Source organism: Malassezia vespertilionis, chromosome 5 (genome assembly GCF_029542925.1).
Source record: "Malassezia vespertilionis chromosome 5, complete sequence".
Taxonomy (NCBI): domain Eukaryota; kingdom Fungi; phylum Basidiomycota; class Malasseziomycetes; order Malasseziales; family Malasseziaceae; genus Malassezia; species Malassezia vespertilionis.
This window is the reverse complement of record NC_079251.1, coordinates 729,401-744,004: the sequence shown is the minus strand read 5'-3', so window position 1 is coordinate 744,004 and position 14,604 is coordinate 729,401. Positions and strand designations below refer to the sequence as shown.

Sequence of the window (14,604 nt, the reverse complement as noted above, 5' to 3'; positions counted from 1 at the left end):
GCAACTTCTCCACTTGCCATGTCCAGTGCGCCGTACCGCGCGCTGGTGAAGCAGGCCATGCGCCCGCGGCAGGAGCGCATCCTGTTCCTAGCTACCCTCACTGCCTACACGCTACTGTGCGCAAGCATTTTGTCCCCACGTGCGCTATTCTCGCACGGCGTCGCGATAGGGACGGCGTTGTGGGTGGTGTTGATTGTGCTGCCGATGCTGCTGCGGCGGCGCACCGCGCTTATATTCCATGCGCCGCGGCATTTCAAGCCAGGCTACACATCGCGTGGTGCACACTGCGTATCTCTTTTACGGAGCACATACGTATGGCGCGAAATGTCGCTGCACGCTGCGTTTGCTGTGGCAAGTGCAGTGTGCATTGCAGCCACCGCGACACACACGTTTGGATGGGACGCTGCGCTAGCGCCGATGCATTTTGTGGCATCACACGGCACGTACTATATCCAGGAATCGTTTCTTGTCTTCCTCCTCCATGCCGCGTTCATTGGCGCAGTGTTCGCATTTTGCGAGGCGGCGCGGACGCCCGCTGGGTGCAGGAATTTGCCGCCGTTCGACCCCGCGGTTGTTATGCACGGGGGTGTATCGCTCCGTGTGCGCTTCTTTGGCGTGCTTGCACAGCGCATTTCGCGCACGTTTCTGCTGCCGCTCTCGACGTTGCTGCCGTTTGCCTTGTATGTGCTTTGCCGCGATGCATTCTGGGAGCGTGTGCTGCAGCTAGTGGGGATTGAAAGCATACTCCGCCGCTTTGTTGTACCCTCGTTCCGCACACCGTTTCACCCGATGCTTGTCTTTGTAAGGGTGCTGCTGCCGGTAGCTGCCATCCTGGCCTTGTTTGTGACCACGTATACTTTGTTTGACGTGTATTGGTCGCATCCGCTGCCGATTCTCTCGGACCGTGCGCGCGATCCAAATGCGGCGTTGCTTGCGGGCCTAAACGATACACAGCCGTTTTTTGCGGCGCATGCGTTTAGCGAGCTCGCGCGCATTGCCTTGTACGATCCAAAGCGGCGCAAGATCATCTTTGACGATGTGCAGCGCCAACATGGACGTCCAGTGGCATGGACGGGTATATACCTCGCATGCACGCATGCGCTAGACAACTTTCTCAAGGGCGAGACGAAACGTGTGCCTCTGCAGCCCAAACGCGACGCACCCTCTTCGCAGCCTGCGACGATTTGGCAAGCGCTCGCTCAGCCCCCCGCCAAGGCGCCCGAGCAATTGCGAAACGCACTGCCGCTTGCTGCGCCCACACAGACGGGCGTATCGCTGGTACAGATTGTGCACATGACGCTCTGTATTGCAGGCGCGGTGGCAAAGCGGATGTGGTCGATGGTGCCGAGCGATGCAAAGCATGCGCTTGTGCCACAGGCCCTCGCGCTCTTTTTTGCCGCGCCGTCGCCCGCACTCGAGCTCAACGATCGGCTCATGGCGCAGCGTGCTTTTGTTGCATGGTCGGCCATCGCACTGAACCATCTTGCACAGGCAAGCATCACCGAGGACCGGTACGGCTGCGTGCAAAACGATCTGGGAGGCATGGTGCAATCGCTTGTTGGAGCACACGAGCGTCTGCTTGGTGTGCAGCGCCACATCGAGCTGACGGCGCTCGACGCAGACAACCAGCTTGTGCGAGAGGCGCGCGTCGTGCGGAATGCGCTTGAACAGGCAGGGGACGCAGCAACGTTTAGCACAGCCTATGCACCGTGTTACAATGAGCTACAGTCGACATGGCAAGCGTCGTACGCAACCCTGGATACCATGCTTAGCGGAAGTGCGCGGCAGATTTTGCATACGTTTGCGCCGTTCGGAGTAGAGAGCGTAGACAGGAGATAGGACAATGTGCAGTGCATCGCACGATATAGATGGCGCAGGCGCAACGTGCACACCGCGCAGTCCTTTTTCCAGCGTCAGCGTGCATACCCGTCCGGCACAAGTACTCTACAGAAACAGGATACTATTTCCCACAAGCTGGATCACGCCGAGACTTGCATACTCCTGCAGCGTCTCTTGCAGCTGGTCTTCGACAAATCCACCGTGCAGCACACGCTCGCGGAAATCGCGCATAGTGACCTCGCCCAGCGCACCAGCCGCGCCGCCGTGCCGGCGTCCGAGCGTTTCTTCTGCCCCCGCTTGTGCGGCCATTTCGCGCAGGATACGAAAAATTTTCGACACGGGCGTCTGATCGTCGCCAAGATCGCCACGGCGGTTGTGTGTGTAGAGTGAGGCTTTGCTCACATCCATAAGACGCAGTGCCTCTTCCACGTCGCCATTCTCCACCTCGGAGGCAAAACGAAGCCGCGCAAGCGCCTGTGCAAGACGAATGACGCCAAGGAGCGTGCGTGCCGACGTGTAGGTAAACGCAGATTCGCGCTCCTCGTCGAGCTTGTGTTGTGCGCGGAGCTGCACATACGCACTCACGATATAGTCCGACACAGTCGCTGGAATGACGGGCCGGTGCTGCCGAGCAGCAGCAATAAAGTGGCGCAAAACTTGCGAAGGAATCACGTCGTGGTCTTGCGGCGGCGCTTGGTTAAACATGTGCACGTAGGTAATGTGCTGCGCAAGCATTTCGTCCGTGTCGCGCGACGGTTTGTCAAGAATGAGGTAAAGAATGTCGAAACGAGAGAGCAGCGCAGCGGGCAAATTGATATTGTCCACAGGAGAAATGCGCGGGTTGTACTGCCCATACAAGGGGTTTGCTGCGGCAAGGATGGAGGTGCGTGCATTGAGTGTCGTGTTAATCCCCGCCTTGCTGATGGAAATGGTCTGCTGCTCCATGACTTCGTGGATCGCGGTGCGGTCCGCCTCGTCCATCTTGTCAAACTCGTCAATGCACGCAATCCCATTGTCGGCAAGGACCAAAGCACCGCCTTCCAGTACCATTTCGTTCGTCACAGGATCGCGCAGAACTGCGGCAGTGAGACCGGCGCTGGAAGAACCGCGTCCGGTAGTGTAGAGGCCGCGCGGAGCGACTTTGGCAATGTACTTGAGCATTTGCGACTTGGCCACACCCGGATCGCCCATCAAACACACGTTCAAGTCGCCACGGATCTTGAGGCCGTCGCCCATGGCCTTGCTACAGCCACCGACCAGCAGGAGCAGGAGCGTCTTTTTTACGTCCTCGTGCCCGTAAATCTCCGGCGCAATGCTCGCGGCAAGGCGCGAGTACAATGCAGGGTCCGAACGCAGCATCTCAATCTCTAGCTGGTCCTCGGGCGTGAGGACCAGGTTTTGGTACGACTTTTTCAGCTGCTTTACGCACTGCGCGTCCAAATACGTATCCGTCAGCAGCCCCGCACGGATCGCGCGGAAGCCTGTGAATGGCACCGGCAAAAAGATTCCGCCAATATCGACAATGTCGCCCGGCGTCATGGACCGCGTAAGGCGCCCGTACAAGTGGATCGTCATTGTGCGCGGGATATGCCCGACCGGGACTTGGTCGGTCATTTCCTGGATCCGCACGTCTTGGAATGCGACAAATTTGCTCGCACGCGCTTGGGGATACAGCGGCGCACGGATCTTGTTCGTCACACACACCCGGCTCGTGCAAAAGTTGAGCGGCATAAACTGGCGGCCAGTCACCTCCTGGAACACTTCGGCGCCGCACACATCACACGCATACGCATCGACTTGAATATTGGGTTTCACGTCGGATATGCGGGTCACAATGCCACGCACGCTCAGCAGCTTGCCGATCTGTGCACCGCGGATGTTGCGCACGGCAAGAGGTGTGTCGCTCGAGAGCGGCTTCAGGAAAACCATGTAGCGCCGTAAGAGGCTGGTCGGAAATATGTCGGGCACCTCGCCGGCATTCTCGTCATGCTCTTCGTTCACCACGTTGCGCTCCAGTCGCTGGTGTCGAATCACGTCCAACACATCGTCTTTGTCGCTAATATCGCGGTCCGGGCTCGGCATGAGCTTATCAACGACCTCGTAAAACAGGTTCAAATACTGCCGCGCATTCCCGCGGATTGCGTACGCAAGCGACGCACCACTCGCGCCGTTGGCGCCCCGAAACTGCACTATATCGTCAAGCTCAATGGTAAGCTTATCTTGGTCGCGATTCGCAATCCGCTGCAGTTGGACCATGTACTTTTCCACAATTATATCGCCTGCCAGCGCCGGACTGGAATGAAACACATCCTCGACTTCCATTCCGTCCTCTGTATCCAGTCGGTCCAGCTGTGCAGAAGGCGCATTCGCGGTCGGGCCGTGTGCATCCATCGCGCCGACTTCCGAGAGGGGCGGAACCTGCTGTGCAGGCGCTTTGAAGTGCTCCAAAAAGTCGGCAATCTTCTCACGCTGCTCGTCATAGTTTACATCAATGTTGACTACGGGCAGGATCGGGCCTGCCGACGTTCCACTCATGCTCGAATGAACCGCAGCGCGCTGTGGTAAAAAGAGGAGCGGCGCGCACTTTGGCACGTGCCTTTGGCATGAGAAAAAAAATGCGCCAAGGGGGAATCGAACCCCCGGCACAGCTACATCGTACGATGGCAAAGCTGTATTTTACCACTAAACCATTGGCGCGGTAGACATTGGGCCTTTGCAATATTGTCATTCATATAGTAAATGATGCTCGCGTAAAAGTGCGGCGCGACGGCGCATGCCATGCCATGCCAGCGCCATTGACGTGTAAACGGTTGTATAAAGCTACTTTTCTTCCTGATCACCCTTCTTCCACGCACGCTCACGGTCACGCACAGCTTCGAGGCCCGGCAGTTCTCCAGCAACCGTGCCAAACAACGCATCGCGCACTTGTGCACTCCGCAGCGACATTTCTTCGCTGCTGTATAAGTCGCCGTGTCCAGCAGCATCGCGTGCGCGGCGCGATGGGTACGCACTAGGCGGATGCACAAAGTGCTGGCGCATCCTTACCGGCGCATCGATCGCATCCTCGACTCCTGTGGACGGTGCGTAGCTCCGCGCATCTACCGATACAGCGTGCTTAATGCGCAGGGTATCGTACATATCCAGCTCACCACGCGTATCCTTCTTCCCTCGTCGTGCATCCTGCTGGTACTGATGCATAAGCTCCGCCGTAGTAGCAAACTGCACAAACGGCCGTCCGTCGCGCTCGCCAAAAAACGGCCCGAGAATACTCTCCGTCACACTGTCCTCAAGCTGCGAGCCTGGCTTGCCTGAATCCGTCTTGTCCGTGCTCTCTGGTGGGTAAAAACTCGGCGTCAGGTGGTACAGCGCGATCGCGTCGCGCAGTTGATCGTCCCGCCTCCGCCGGATTTGACGCTGTGCCTTGCGCGATATATTGCTTGGTGCCGATGTGCAAAATGCACGCACACCTGCACTACGTGCGAGCATCCCAGCACCGACCATGTCGCACAAGAAAAAAAACCGCACCGCCGGCGTTGCGTCGCATCACGTGATCTCGCGCGTGGGTGTTGGTGTGCTTGCTTTGCAGCGTAAACGCGATGCTGCCGAGGCGAGCGTCACCGCACGCATTTCCGCGGCACAAAGACCCTATGTACACGGGTGCACAGGACGTCTTTGGAAGTACTGCATCTCCGTGTGGTCCGCATGTGCTGCCAGAACGTACAGGCACGCCCGTGCATACACCGCCGAGCAACACGACTCGGTGTGCCTCTCCGTGGCGCCTTCCAAGCTCGCTCAGCAAGCGGGAGAGCATGATACAGCGTGCAGAGGAGCTCATGGAGCTTGGGTCTCCGGCACGGCGCTCACCGGTGCGGGAACTTGGCACCGTGTCCCCACATACCAAGTCCACGCGTCCCTTGCCAAGAATTCCACAACCTCTCGACGAGATTGCGCGCGGCGCGAATGTAGAGACGCCGCCTCGGTGGGATATGCCCACAAAGCATGACGATGGGAAGATGTGGCATCCTGTGCACACAGAAACCCCGCGGCGGCGCCCGCTGCCTGTGTCGCCGTCTCACAATGCTGACGCTAGCTCGCCGCGCCGCCGTCCATTGCCCGCCGTGCACAAGCAAAGGCTGCAGCACACCGTTGATGTTCCATCCACGCCCCCGCCCTTTTATCAAGGAGCGCCTGCCGCTGCGAAAAAGGCGCTGCCTGGCGGCGTGCCGCCCAGGACGCCGTCTCCGCACGGCGTCCGTTCCATGCCTGGCCCCAGCTCGCCGAGCCGCTCACAAGTGCTGCGCACGCCTTCGCCCACTCACATACCAATGCTTGTGCGCACGCCCTCGCCGAGGCCGCAAGTACGCACCTATACCATGACGCCTGCGGTCCCTGGCGGCCCGCCTGTCCCACTGCTAATGGTCGACGACGAGATTATGACCGAAGCCATGATGGATCCAGGCGCCGAAGACGATGCCACGGTCTCCTTCGACGATAGCAGCCCGGTTCCACAGCACGCGTCGAGCACGCCCACGTCGAGGTCTACCGATGTATTTGACAACGTCGAAGGCCTTTGCGGCGTCGATGCGCGATGCCGTGCGTGCGACCGATGGATTGCTGGCTATACGGTGCATGCGATGGGCGATACTTGGCACGCGCCCTGCTTTGTATGTGCTCATTGCGAGACGCCGCTGGAGCACGTCAGCTTTTACGAGCACCAAGGGCGCCCGTACTGCCACCTCGACTTTCACGAGCTCTTCTCCCGGCGCTGTTTCCATTGCAAGACGCCGATCGTAGACGAGCGCTTTGTCACGATCGACGACGCGCATTTGGGTCAGCGCTCCTACCACGAACTTCACTTTTTCTGCGCGGGCTGTGGCGATCCCTTCCTCGATCCAAAAGATACGCCCGCCGATGCACACGACACGAGTTTTGCGTCTTTGGAGGAGGGACAGATTCGGCACAGCGGCAAGCCGTTCTTTGTCCAAGGCGCGCATCCCTACTGCGAAGCGGTATGTATTTTGCTACTTACACCAGTGCCATACACGGCTGCACCGACCAAAATGCAAGGCATGCCGCCGACCTGTGGAGCACGACGCGGTGCGTGCGTTGCGTGCGGACTGGCATCCGACATGTTTTGTGTGTACGCGGTGCAGGAAACCGTTGGGAAAGGCCTCTGTCTTCCTCGGCCCCGACGGCTCCCCGCTGGATCTAGACTGTTACCAGGCCTGGCAGCGGCACAAGGCGTAGAGTGCAATGCATGTATTTACGTAGTGTGGGAGATATACCATACAGAAAACACACCTATCGTACCTGCTGGCACCGCGCGAGGGTATAATATCGCCGCAGCTAGCGCAGGTCAAGCACAGTGACCGGACCGCCAACAACACTGGCATGCCCTGCAAGCGCATCAGTATACAGCTGCGGCACAGAGGCGCCGCCCATGGTATGGGAATGGAATGGCGCTGGATTTGTGCACTGCAGTATATGCTGCAGCCCAAACGGCTGCGTAAGCTGGAAGACGCCGACCGAGGGCATTTTGCGCGGCGCACAGACCACTGCAACGGCCTCGGGAAGCAGCGCTTGGTACCCTGCCTGCGTATGCAGATCGAGGCTCGAGAGGAAACAGCTTTGGGTGGGGTGCGTGTGAATCCATCCAAGCGTGAGGAGCGATTGCTCGAGCTGCACCGTAGCAATCTTTTCTTCGCCCCATGCCGTGCAGCTGTGGCCCGTTCCGGATTGCGAAGGAAGAACAAGGTGCGTTACTTGGAGTGTATGGTCGTGCTCGACGCCGAGGAGCAGCGCGCATGTCTCGCGCTCTGCCTCTGTGTTCTCCTGTGCGGTGCCGAGGAACGAGGAAAAAAGAGTGGATGGGAGCGTGAGTGGGCGCAACGGCCCGCCGGCCTTGATACTTGCCCCGGCGCTGTCCGGCTGAAGCATCGCTGCTGGCGGCGTGCCGAACGGCTGCGTGCGTGGAAGCTCGAGCAGTGCCTCGCTACGATCGCTGCCGGATCTGCGCGGCCCCGGCGGGCGCTGTGGGCGCGATAATGGCGATGCGTGCGACGCAGTGGGTGGATGTAAAAGTACAGTGGGCTGCAACGCGCTTGGAGTAGCGCGTTGCGGAGTATCCAGCATGTGCGAGAGTGCGGCGGTGCGTGAGGGCGTTTCCGAGGCCGGGGCAAATCCCTGCTCGCGCTGGTGTGTAGAGATGTGCTGTGCGACTGCGTGGTGAGTGCCGGCACATTTCGGTTCGGGTGCGTGCGTGCCTGGGCCTTTGGACGATGCAAACGGAGCGTGTGGGCCGCTGAATGGGGCGAGCGGCGATGCAGTGAAGAAGCGTGTGCGCGGTTTGTGCCGTGCGTGGTTTTGTGGGAAATCCACGCCTGGATCTCTCGCTGCGTCGCTTGCCGAGTCTATGTATACATCCCGAGCGTCCCGCCTGGTAAGCATGTCGCGAAAGCTGCGCTTCTCCGCCTTCTGCCCTTCTTTCTTCTCCGCCTTCCTGAACAAGGCGCGCCGCACAGGCACCGTGTCTTCTGCAGCAAACGATACGCTTTTGCGCCGCCCATTCGTCTCGCCAGGGGAGCGCAGTGACGATCCCTGTGGCGCACACGTTCCGGGCACGGGAGCAGCAGGAGTACTAGGTCTAGCATGCTCAAGTGCCGCACTGTCGTGGCGCTGTGCATCGTCGAGGATGGCGACGCGAGAAAGCTCCACAAGACGAGCGATCGTCTCTGCGTTCTGTGGTCAGCACATACAGTACATACACGCCGCATGCGCAACCGCAGCTCGGGATCCATGTGCGCATATCCTGCATGTTCCTGTGGAATCAACTGGCTAAGAATACTGGGCTCGTGCGCAGGACAACGTACCGGCTGCATTTCGCAAGACTGCGTGAGCTTTTGTAGAATACGTACCATACATACTGCAGCGCTAGATCGCCTGCCGTATGGTGCTGATCTGCCTCGCGCTTCAGCACATCTGCCTGCCGGATCCAGTGCCGAATAGGTACTGCACTTGCAAAGCGGATCTCGTCGCGGAGGCGGTCGACTTGCTTGTCGAGGGTATCGGGGTGCACAAAAACCTGTTCTCGCAGTTCTGGGTGCGGTGCTGCATGCACAGCATCCAAAAGGCTCGTCTGGTTCGTCGGCGAGGTCAGTGATAAGCTCTGCGCGGCATGCCGCGCAAGCTCCACGTCGCGCCTGCCCTGCCGGGACCGTCGCATCGTGGTGATCGGGAAGGGATCGGGGTGGAGAATCGGGCGCTTCACGTGGTTCGACGCGTCCACCACAACATGGAAGTGGTCCGTGTCGCGGATCTGCAGCACGGCCAGCGCATTCCGCGCGCGGAGCTGGCCAAGCGTTTGCGAGAGCGCCAAGGTACGCTGCTGAGTCGTACTTACGCCAGGGCACGCGCATGTTTCTGAAATTGACCTCGTGCGCGACGTCCTGTACCTCTTGCAAGGAATCAGCGGCGCGTACGTGTGCCTGCGTACAGAGTGGCAGCTCCCGCACGACGGCGACAGCCAGGAACAGCATGCTCCGCATCATATTTTGCGGCTTGAGTTTGATGAGCGCGACGGGATCATTTCAGCGCCGACCAAAGACGTGATCCATCGGCTCGCCGAGCTCGGCCAGCTCTACGTGCGTGTCTCGCAGTTTGTCGAGGCACATACCAATGCTGCCGGCACGGAGCGCACGACCCAGAGTCTGTGCCACTTTATCGCGAGCGAGCTCGACGCATACTACGCGATGGTCTCGGACATCGAGACCGACTGGAACCAGCTCGCAGAGGCCGCAGAAGGCGGTGCGCCGCTTCCCACGCCGCGGCTCACGCTCCTGCGTCTTATGCAGCAGACGCGCGAGCCACTATTGCGCATGCGCCTGATGAGTGCCATGGTCGAGCGGTGCAAGGACGCACGCGGCGGCGCGCTCGTGTCTGCCATGCACACCTATACACTCACCGGCGACCCCTTTATCCGGCGCTTTACCATGCGGCTCCTCGACCACGTCTCGCGCCCCTTTTTCCATACCCTTTCGCGCTGGATCTACGATGGAGAGCTGGAGGACCCGTTTCATGAGTTTTTTGTTGCGCTACAAAAGCCCGATGCGGCGCGGCGATTGCGCCGCGCGCCGCCGGATGCAGATCTCATGGTGCTGGACGAGCCCGGGACAGACGCCGCCGACGTGTGGCACAGCAAGTTTTGCGTGCGCCTCGCGCTGTTGCCTGCGTTTTTGAGCGAGCAGTTTGCGCGCAAGATCTTTAGCACGGGCCGCTCGCTCAACTTTATTCGGTGCTCGTGCGGCGAGCAGGACTGGGCCGCAGTGCACACCTCTTTGCAAGGCAAAGAGGTGCTACGGTACTCGGATATGGCGGCGCTCGAGCACACCATCGACACGGTGTACACCACCGCGAGCACGCGACTTGTGCACCTCTTCCTCACCCGGTTCCGCCTGCACGAGCACTTGCGCGCCTTGAAGTCGTACCTGATGCTCACCATGGGCGACTTTGCCGACGCGCTCATGCAGGCACTTGCGCCGAGCCTCTCGCGCCCCGCGCATACGCTCTACCAGCACAACCTCAGTGCCGCGCTTGAAACTGCGATCCGCAGCTCAAACGCGCAGTACGACGACCAGGACATTCTGCGCCGACTCGACGCGCGCTCGCTCGAGTTTGCCCCTGGGGATCTCGGCTGGGATACCTTTACGCTTGAGTACCGCGTCGAGTCGCCCGTGAGCGCAGTGCTCGATGCGAGTGCCATGGCGGGGTACCAAATCCTGTTCAACTATTTGTGGAAAATCAAGCGCGTGGAGACGGTGATGAATGCGTCGTGGGTCGAGCTGGTTGCGATGATGAATGCGTTTCTACGGAGCAGGCAGCGCCACGACGTGCCGCCTGCGCTCCTCAAACACACACGCACCGTGCTCGGGCACCTTGAGGAAATGGCGCACTTTGTCCGCCAGCTGCAAGGGTTCTGCCAGCTGGAAGCCATTGCCTACTCGTGGCAGTCGCTCGAGCATGCGTTTGCGGACCATTTTGACGGCGATCTTGACCAGCTGATCGAGCAGCACCGCACGTATCTGCACACCCTCATCAACAAGGCGCTTTTGCGCGGCGGGAGAAAGGGGCAAGCGGACCATCTCGCGGGCGAAGTGCGTGCACAGCTCGATACGGTTCTTGCGTACTGCGCTGCTGTCGATGAGCTGGCGCGGTACATGACCGCGGAGCTTGCACGCATCGCGAGCGGCATGGATGCAATGCCCGCGACGGAGCGGGCGTATGCACACACAAGCACACGCCTTTCCACCATCCACGCACACTTCCGCACACGCATTCAGGCCATGATTGGAGTGCTGGAACGCCATCCGAATTTGTCTGTGCGCGACTTGGCGCGCCGCTGGAACTTTAATCTATTCTACCGCCGGCCCCATGGCGATGAGACGACACGTAGCTAGCGCAATTGTGCGCCACGAGGTAGATCCAAAACGCTCCATGTCAGCTATGCTGCTGCGCTACACACTGCCAGTTTTCTATCCACGCGCGCATCCACGCGGAACCCATGCCAAGCCTCGTGTGCAAATTTCTGCACAAGGCGGCGCCACTGCGCAGCGACCCATGCGGGATCGCGACTCGTGGCCCATAGCGCTTGGAGCACCGTGCAGAGCTGCCGCGGCCCAGGTGCAGCGGCGTGCGCGGCACTTGCTGAGAATGGCGCAACGCGCAAATATCCATCAAATAGCTCTCCCAGCGTGTGTACATGCCAAGCGCCGCCACTCGCGCCGAAGCGTGCAAACGCGGTAAACATGGCATGGTACACTTCCAGCGATGGCGCCATTCCATGCGCGGTATCCCAGGGCGTGACCAGCATATCGTGCAAGACTTGCAGCGCACGATCGAGATCGCCGCTGTTGGCGTGGTGCCGTATAAGGAGCAGGAACGTGCCGCGGTCCGGCACGATATCGTCCGGCACGTACGGGACGCCCAGCACCGCTTCGACGTGCGCTGTGCGCGGCGCGGCGCGCCCCCTGCCATGGCCCATCTCTAGCTGCAGATGGTTGTACCGCATCGCCTCGTACACGCCGTCCAGCTGCGCCATATCGCGGTACAGTCGTGCATGCATTTGCATCGCGAGATTAACCGACGCGGTCGAGCATTGGCGCGCTTGTACCATGGCTTGCATGCACGCGCGCATCTTATCGGCGCGGCGCATGCGTGCATAGAGGAGCATGCGTGTACTCCAGCTTCGGTGCGAAGGCGCACACGTTGCGCACAGCTCGCGCCATACAGTATCGAAATACTGCACCGCGCGCTGTGCACTGTGCGGCGTCGCGGCCAGGTCCTTGCGCACGGCCTCTATGGTGGGCGGCGCGCGCTGGCGTGCATGCCGCGCTGCCCCGGGCCCTGTGGGTATACTGCGCACAATCGCATGCAAAACGATGTTGTACGAGACGGTATCGGGAAAGGTGTGTGTGTGTTGTGCGGCAAGCAGCCGCGCCGTGCGCTGTCCCGCAAGAAACAGGTCCAGTACGTCGCCTAGCGCAGTCGATAGAGTGCGCCGGTGCGTGCGTGCGGCACTAAGAGATGCATTCCAAAAGTACGCACTCGATAGCAGCGCCGCGAGCTCCTGCGAAACGAGGCGGTCGTTGGGCGACGCCGCAGCAGCGTACCTTCGCTGCGTGCGCTTGGCGTGCTCGAGAAGAACCATGAGCTGCGGCATCGTATCACTGTCCTGCGTTCGTGCTCTCAATAAAATCTGTGCAATGCGTCTATACTCTGACGCGCCCAGCGGCGCGTCGTCTGCTGCAAGGAACGCATCGTATACCATGCCCGGATCGCCGCGCGCCATGGCGCCGTGCAGCCCCGCGAGTTTTTGGTTGCGGTGTGCGTGTGGTGATTGCAAAACTGGCACACTCGAGCACGCACGCACCTGCCATCGCGAGACGGGGCGCGCCCACAGCGAACGCACCCACCGCATGGAAACGGCAGCGGAGCCAAACGAGAAAAAGGTGGAGCTTACTAAGCTGTAGCGCTACGACGCCGCGCCTTGGCACAGCTGGACTTTAATGGCGAAGCGCCCGTCCTCGCCCTTGCCGAGCTCGGTGGTGGCAAATGCCTTGTCTGCATCTTCGAAGAGGTACCTGTGCGTGACGAGGCGCTCGACATTGATGAGGCCATCGGAGACGAGCGCGATGGATTTCTCAAAATCGCCAGCGCCGTAGCGGAAAGAGCCGAGCATGACCATTTCCTTGACGAGCATATGCGTCAGCGGGAGCGTCGCGACGGGATTTCCCATTCCCACCGTCACAATCCTACCGCGTGGACGGCCCGCAAACGCCGCCATCTGCAGGCACGACAGCGCGCCGGTCGCGTCGAGGACGAGATCAAAGCCGCCCTCGCGCTGGAGGCCCTCGCGCTCGACAAGTGCCTCCATGTTGCGGCGTGTATTATCCATACCAAACGTGCCGGCTGCAGGCAGCACGGGCTTGAACGTGGAGGTAGCGCAAAACGACTTGGCGAACGCAAGCTTCTCGTCGATCAGGTCGACACTCACGACGCGCCGCGCGCCGTACGCACGCGCTACCGCGGCAATCAGCAGCCCTACAGGCCCCGCGCCAAACACGAGCACATTCTCCAGCGCACGCACCTGGCCGCGCGCCACGGTCGCATGCACGGCGACGCTCAGCGGCTCCATCAGCGAGCCCGCCTCGAGCGAGAGCGAGTGGGGTAATGGATGAGCAAACGACGCATGAATATTGTAGTATGTAGCAAGCGTCCCATCGTAAGGAGGCGTCGCTGCAAATACAAGGGCCAGGCACTGGTTGTACGTGCCGCCGATGCATTCGTCGCACGCCAGACACGGCACGCCAGGCTCGAGCGCGACGCGATCGCCCACCTTGCGGTTTGTAACGGCACTTCCCACCTCTGTAATGATGCCTGCAGACTCATGGCCCAGCACCATGGGCGCACGCAGCACAAAGTCGCCGATTTGGCCGTGGGTCTTGTAGTGGCAGTCAGAGCCGCACAGGCCCGTTTGGCGCACATTCACGCGCACCTCGTGCGGCGTAAGAGGACGCACGGGCCGGTCCTCAAAGAGAGTATGCCCCACGGACTCGAGCACGTAAGACACATTCGCGCGCGCGCGCGGCGTCGGCAAGCTGTTTTCCATGTCGTGTGCCGAAGCAGCTGGGTGCGTGGCGCCCGATCAAGGCCACCCCCGATTCCGATCTACACGCTACATGATGCTGCACCGCGACGCCGGCGCGTCGCTGCCGTCGCTCCCTTGCGCCTTTTCAATCTCTGCAAGAGTCATCTCAAATACTTTGGGCACGTTGGCGTTGTGCCGTGCGCTGGTCTCGACCCAGCCGCACTTGAGCTGCTGTGCGAGCTCTTTGCCTTCCTGCTCGGACACTTGGCTGCGGTCAGTGGAGTGGAAAACGTACCGCTGCGCGTGCAAATCGCTCTTCTGCCCCACAAGCACGCACGGAATGGTCGCGGTGCCCGTATAGTTTAAAATCTTGTCGTACACGATCTGGATCATCTCGAAGGAGGCGCGTGAGGCAATCGAGTAGACCAGTACGTATCCGTGGATCCCAATCGCATGCTTCGAGTTCAAAATAGAGTACTCGTCCTGCCCCGCAGTATCCACAATATCGCACAAAAACTCTTGGCCTTTGTACTTGATCGGCTTCTCAAACACATTCTCAATTGTGGGGTAGTACGAGTCGACAAACGCGTCCTCGACAAAGCGGACAACCAGGGATGATTTTC

General features: G+C 60.3%; 8 protein-coding genes and 1 non-coding gene across 9 annotated transcripts; 3 read left to right on the top strand and 6 right to left on the bottom strand.

The window, feature by feature from the left end:
• Positions 1-18: 18 nt before the first annotated feature.
• MVES1_002825 (uncharacterized protein) lies at positions 19-1,839 on the top strand (the record flags this gene model as incomplete). Its single annotated transcript, XM_056207645.1, has 1 exon — positions 19-1,839. One exon carries the CDS (start codon positions 19-21, stop codon positions 1,837-1,839), a length of 1,821 nt encoding a protein of 606 aa, XP_056063620.1.
• Positions 1,840-1,944: 105 nt separating this feature from the next.
• mcm7 (DNA helicase) lies at positions 1,945-4,374 on the bottom strand (the record flags this gene model as incomplete). The annotated part of the gene is made up of 1 exon (XM_056207644.1): positions 1,945-4,374. The coding sequence occupies one exon, from the start codon at positions 4,372-4,374 to the stop codon at positions 1,945-1,947; it is 2,430 nt and encodes an 809-aa protein (XP_056063619.1).
• Positions 4,375-4,455: 81 nt separating this feature from the next.
• Positions 4,456-4,536, bottom strand: MVES1_002823. The gene has a single exon. It is a non-coding gene; the product is annotated as a tRNA-Gly (tRNA).
• A 123-nt stretch (positions 4,537-4,659) lies between these two features.
• MVES1_002822 (uncharacterized protein) lies at positions 4,660-5,340 on the bottom strand (the record flags this gene model as incomplete). Its single annotated transcript, XM_056207643.1, has 1 exon — positions 4,660-5,340. One exon carries the CDS (start codon positions 5,338-5,340, stop codon positions 4,660-4,662), a length of 681 nt encoding a protein of 226 aa, XP_056063618.1.
• A 146-nt stretch (positions 5,341-5,486) lies between these two features.
• On the top strand, positions 5,487-7,086 carry MVES1_002821 (uncharacterized protein; the record flags this gene model as incomplete). Its single annotated transcript, XM_056207642.1, has 3 exons — positions 5,487-6,848; positions 6,874-6,975; positions 7,009-7,086. The coding sequence occupies 3 exons, from the start codon at positions 5,487-5,489 to the stop codon at positions 7,084-7,086; spliced, it is 1,542 nt and encodes a 513-aa protein (XP_056063617.1).
• Positions 7,087-9,130: 2,044 nt separating this feature from the next.
• On the top strand, positions 9,131-11,291 carry SPC98 (Microtubule-nucleating Tub4p (gamma-tubulin) complex component; the record flags this gene model as incomplete). The annotated part of the gene is made up of 2 exons (XM_056207641.1): positions 9,131-9,215; positions 9,244-11,291. The coding sequence occupies 2 exons, from the start codon at positions 9,131-9,133 to the stop codon at positions 11,289-11,291; spliced, it is 2,133 nt and encodes a 710-aa protein (XP_056063616.1).
• A 44-nt stretch (positions 11,292-11,335) lies between these two features.
• Positions 11,336-12,811, bottom strand: MVES1_002819 (uncharacterized protein; the record flags this gene model as incomplete). Its single annotated transcript, XM_056207640.1, has 1 exon — positions 11,336-12,811. One exon carries the CDS (start codon positions 12,809-12,811, stop codon positions 11,336-11,338), a length of 1,476 nt encoding a protein of 491 aa, XP_056063615.1.
• A 54-nt stretch (positions 12,812-12,865) lies between these two features.
• On the bottom strand, positions 12,866-14,002 carry MVES1_002818 (uncharacterized protein; the record flags this gene model as incomplete). The annotated part of the gene is made up of 1 exon (XM_056207639.1): positions 12,866-14,002. One exon carries the CDS (start codon positions 14,000-14,002, stop codon positions 12,866-12,868), a length of 1,137 nt encoding a protein of 378 aa, XP_056063614.1.
• Positions 14,003-14,068: 66 nt separating this feature from the next.
• Positions 14,069-14,249, bottom strand: RHB1 (GTP-binding protein; the record flags this gene model as incomplete). Its single annotated transcript, XM_056207638.1, has 1 exon — positions 14,069-14,249. A coding segment is annotated over one exon (181 nt), but the record flags the coding sequence as incomplete, so codon positions are not given.
• Positions 14,250-14,604: the final 355 nt, after the last annotated feature.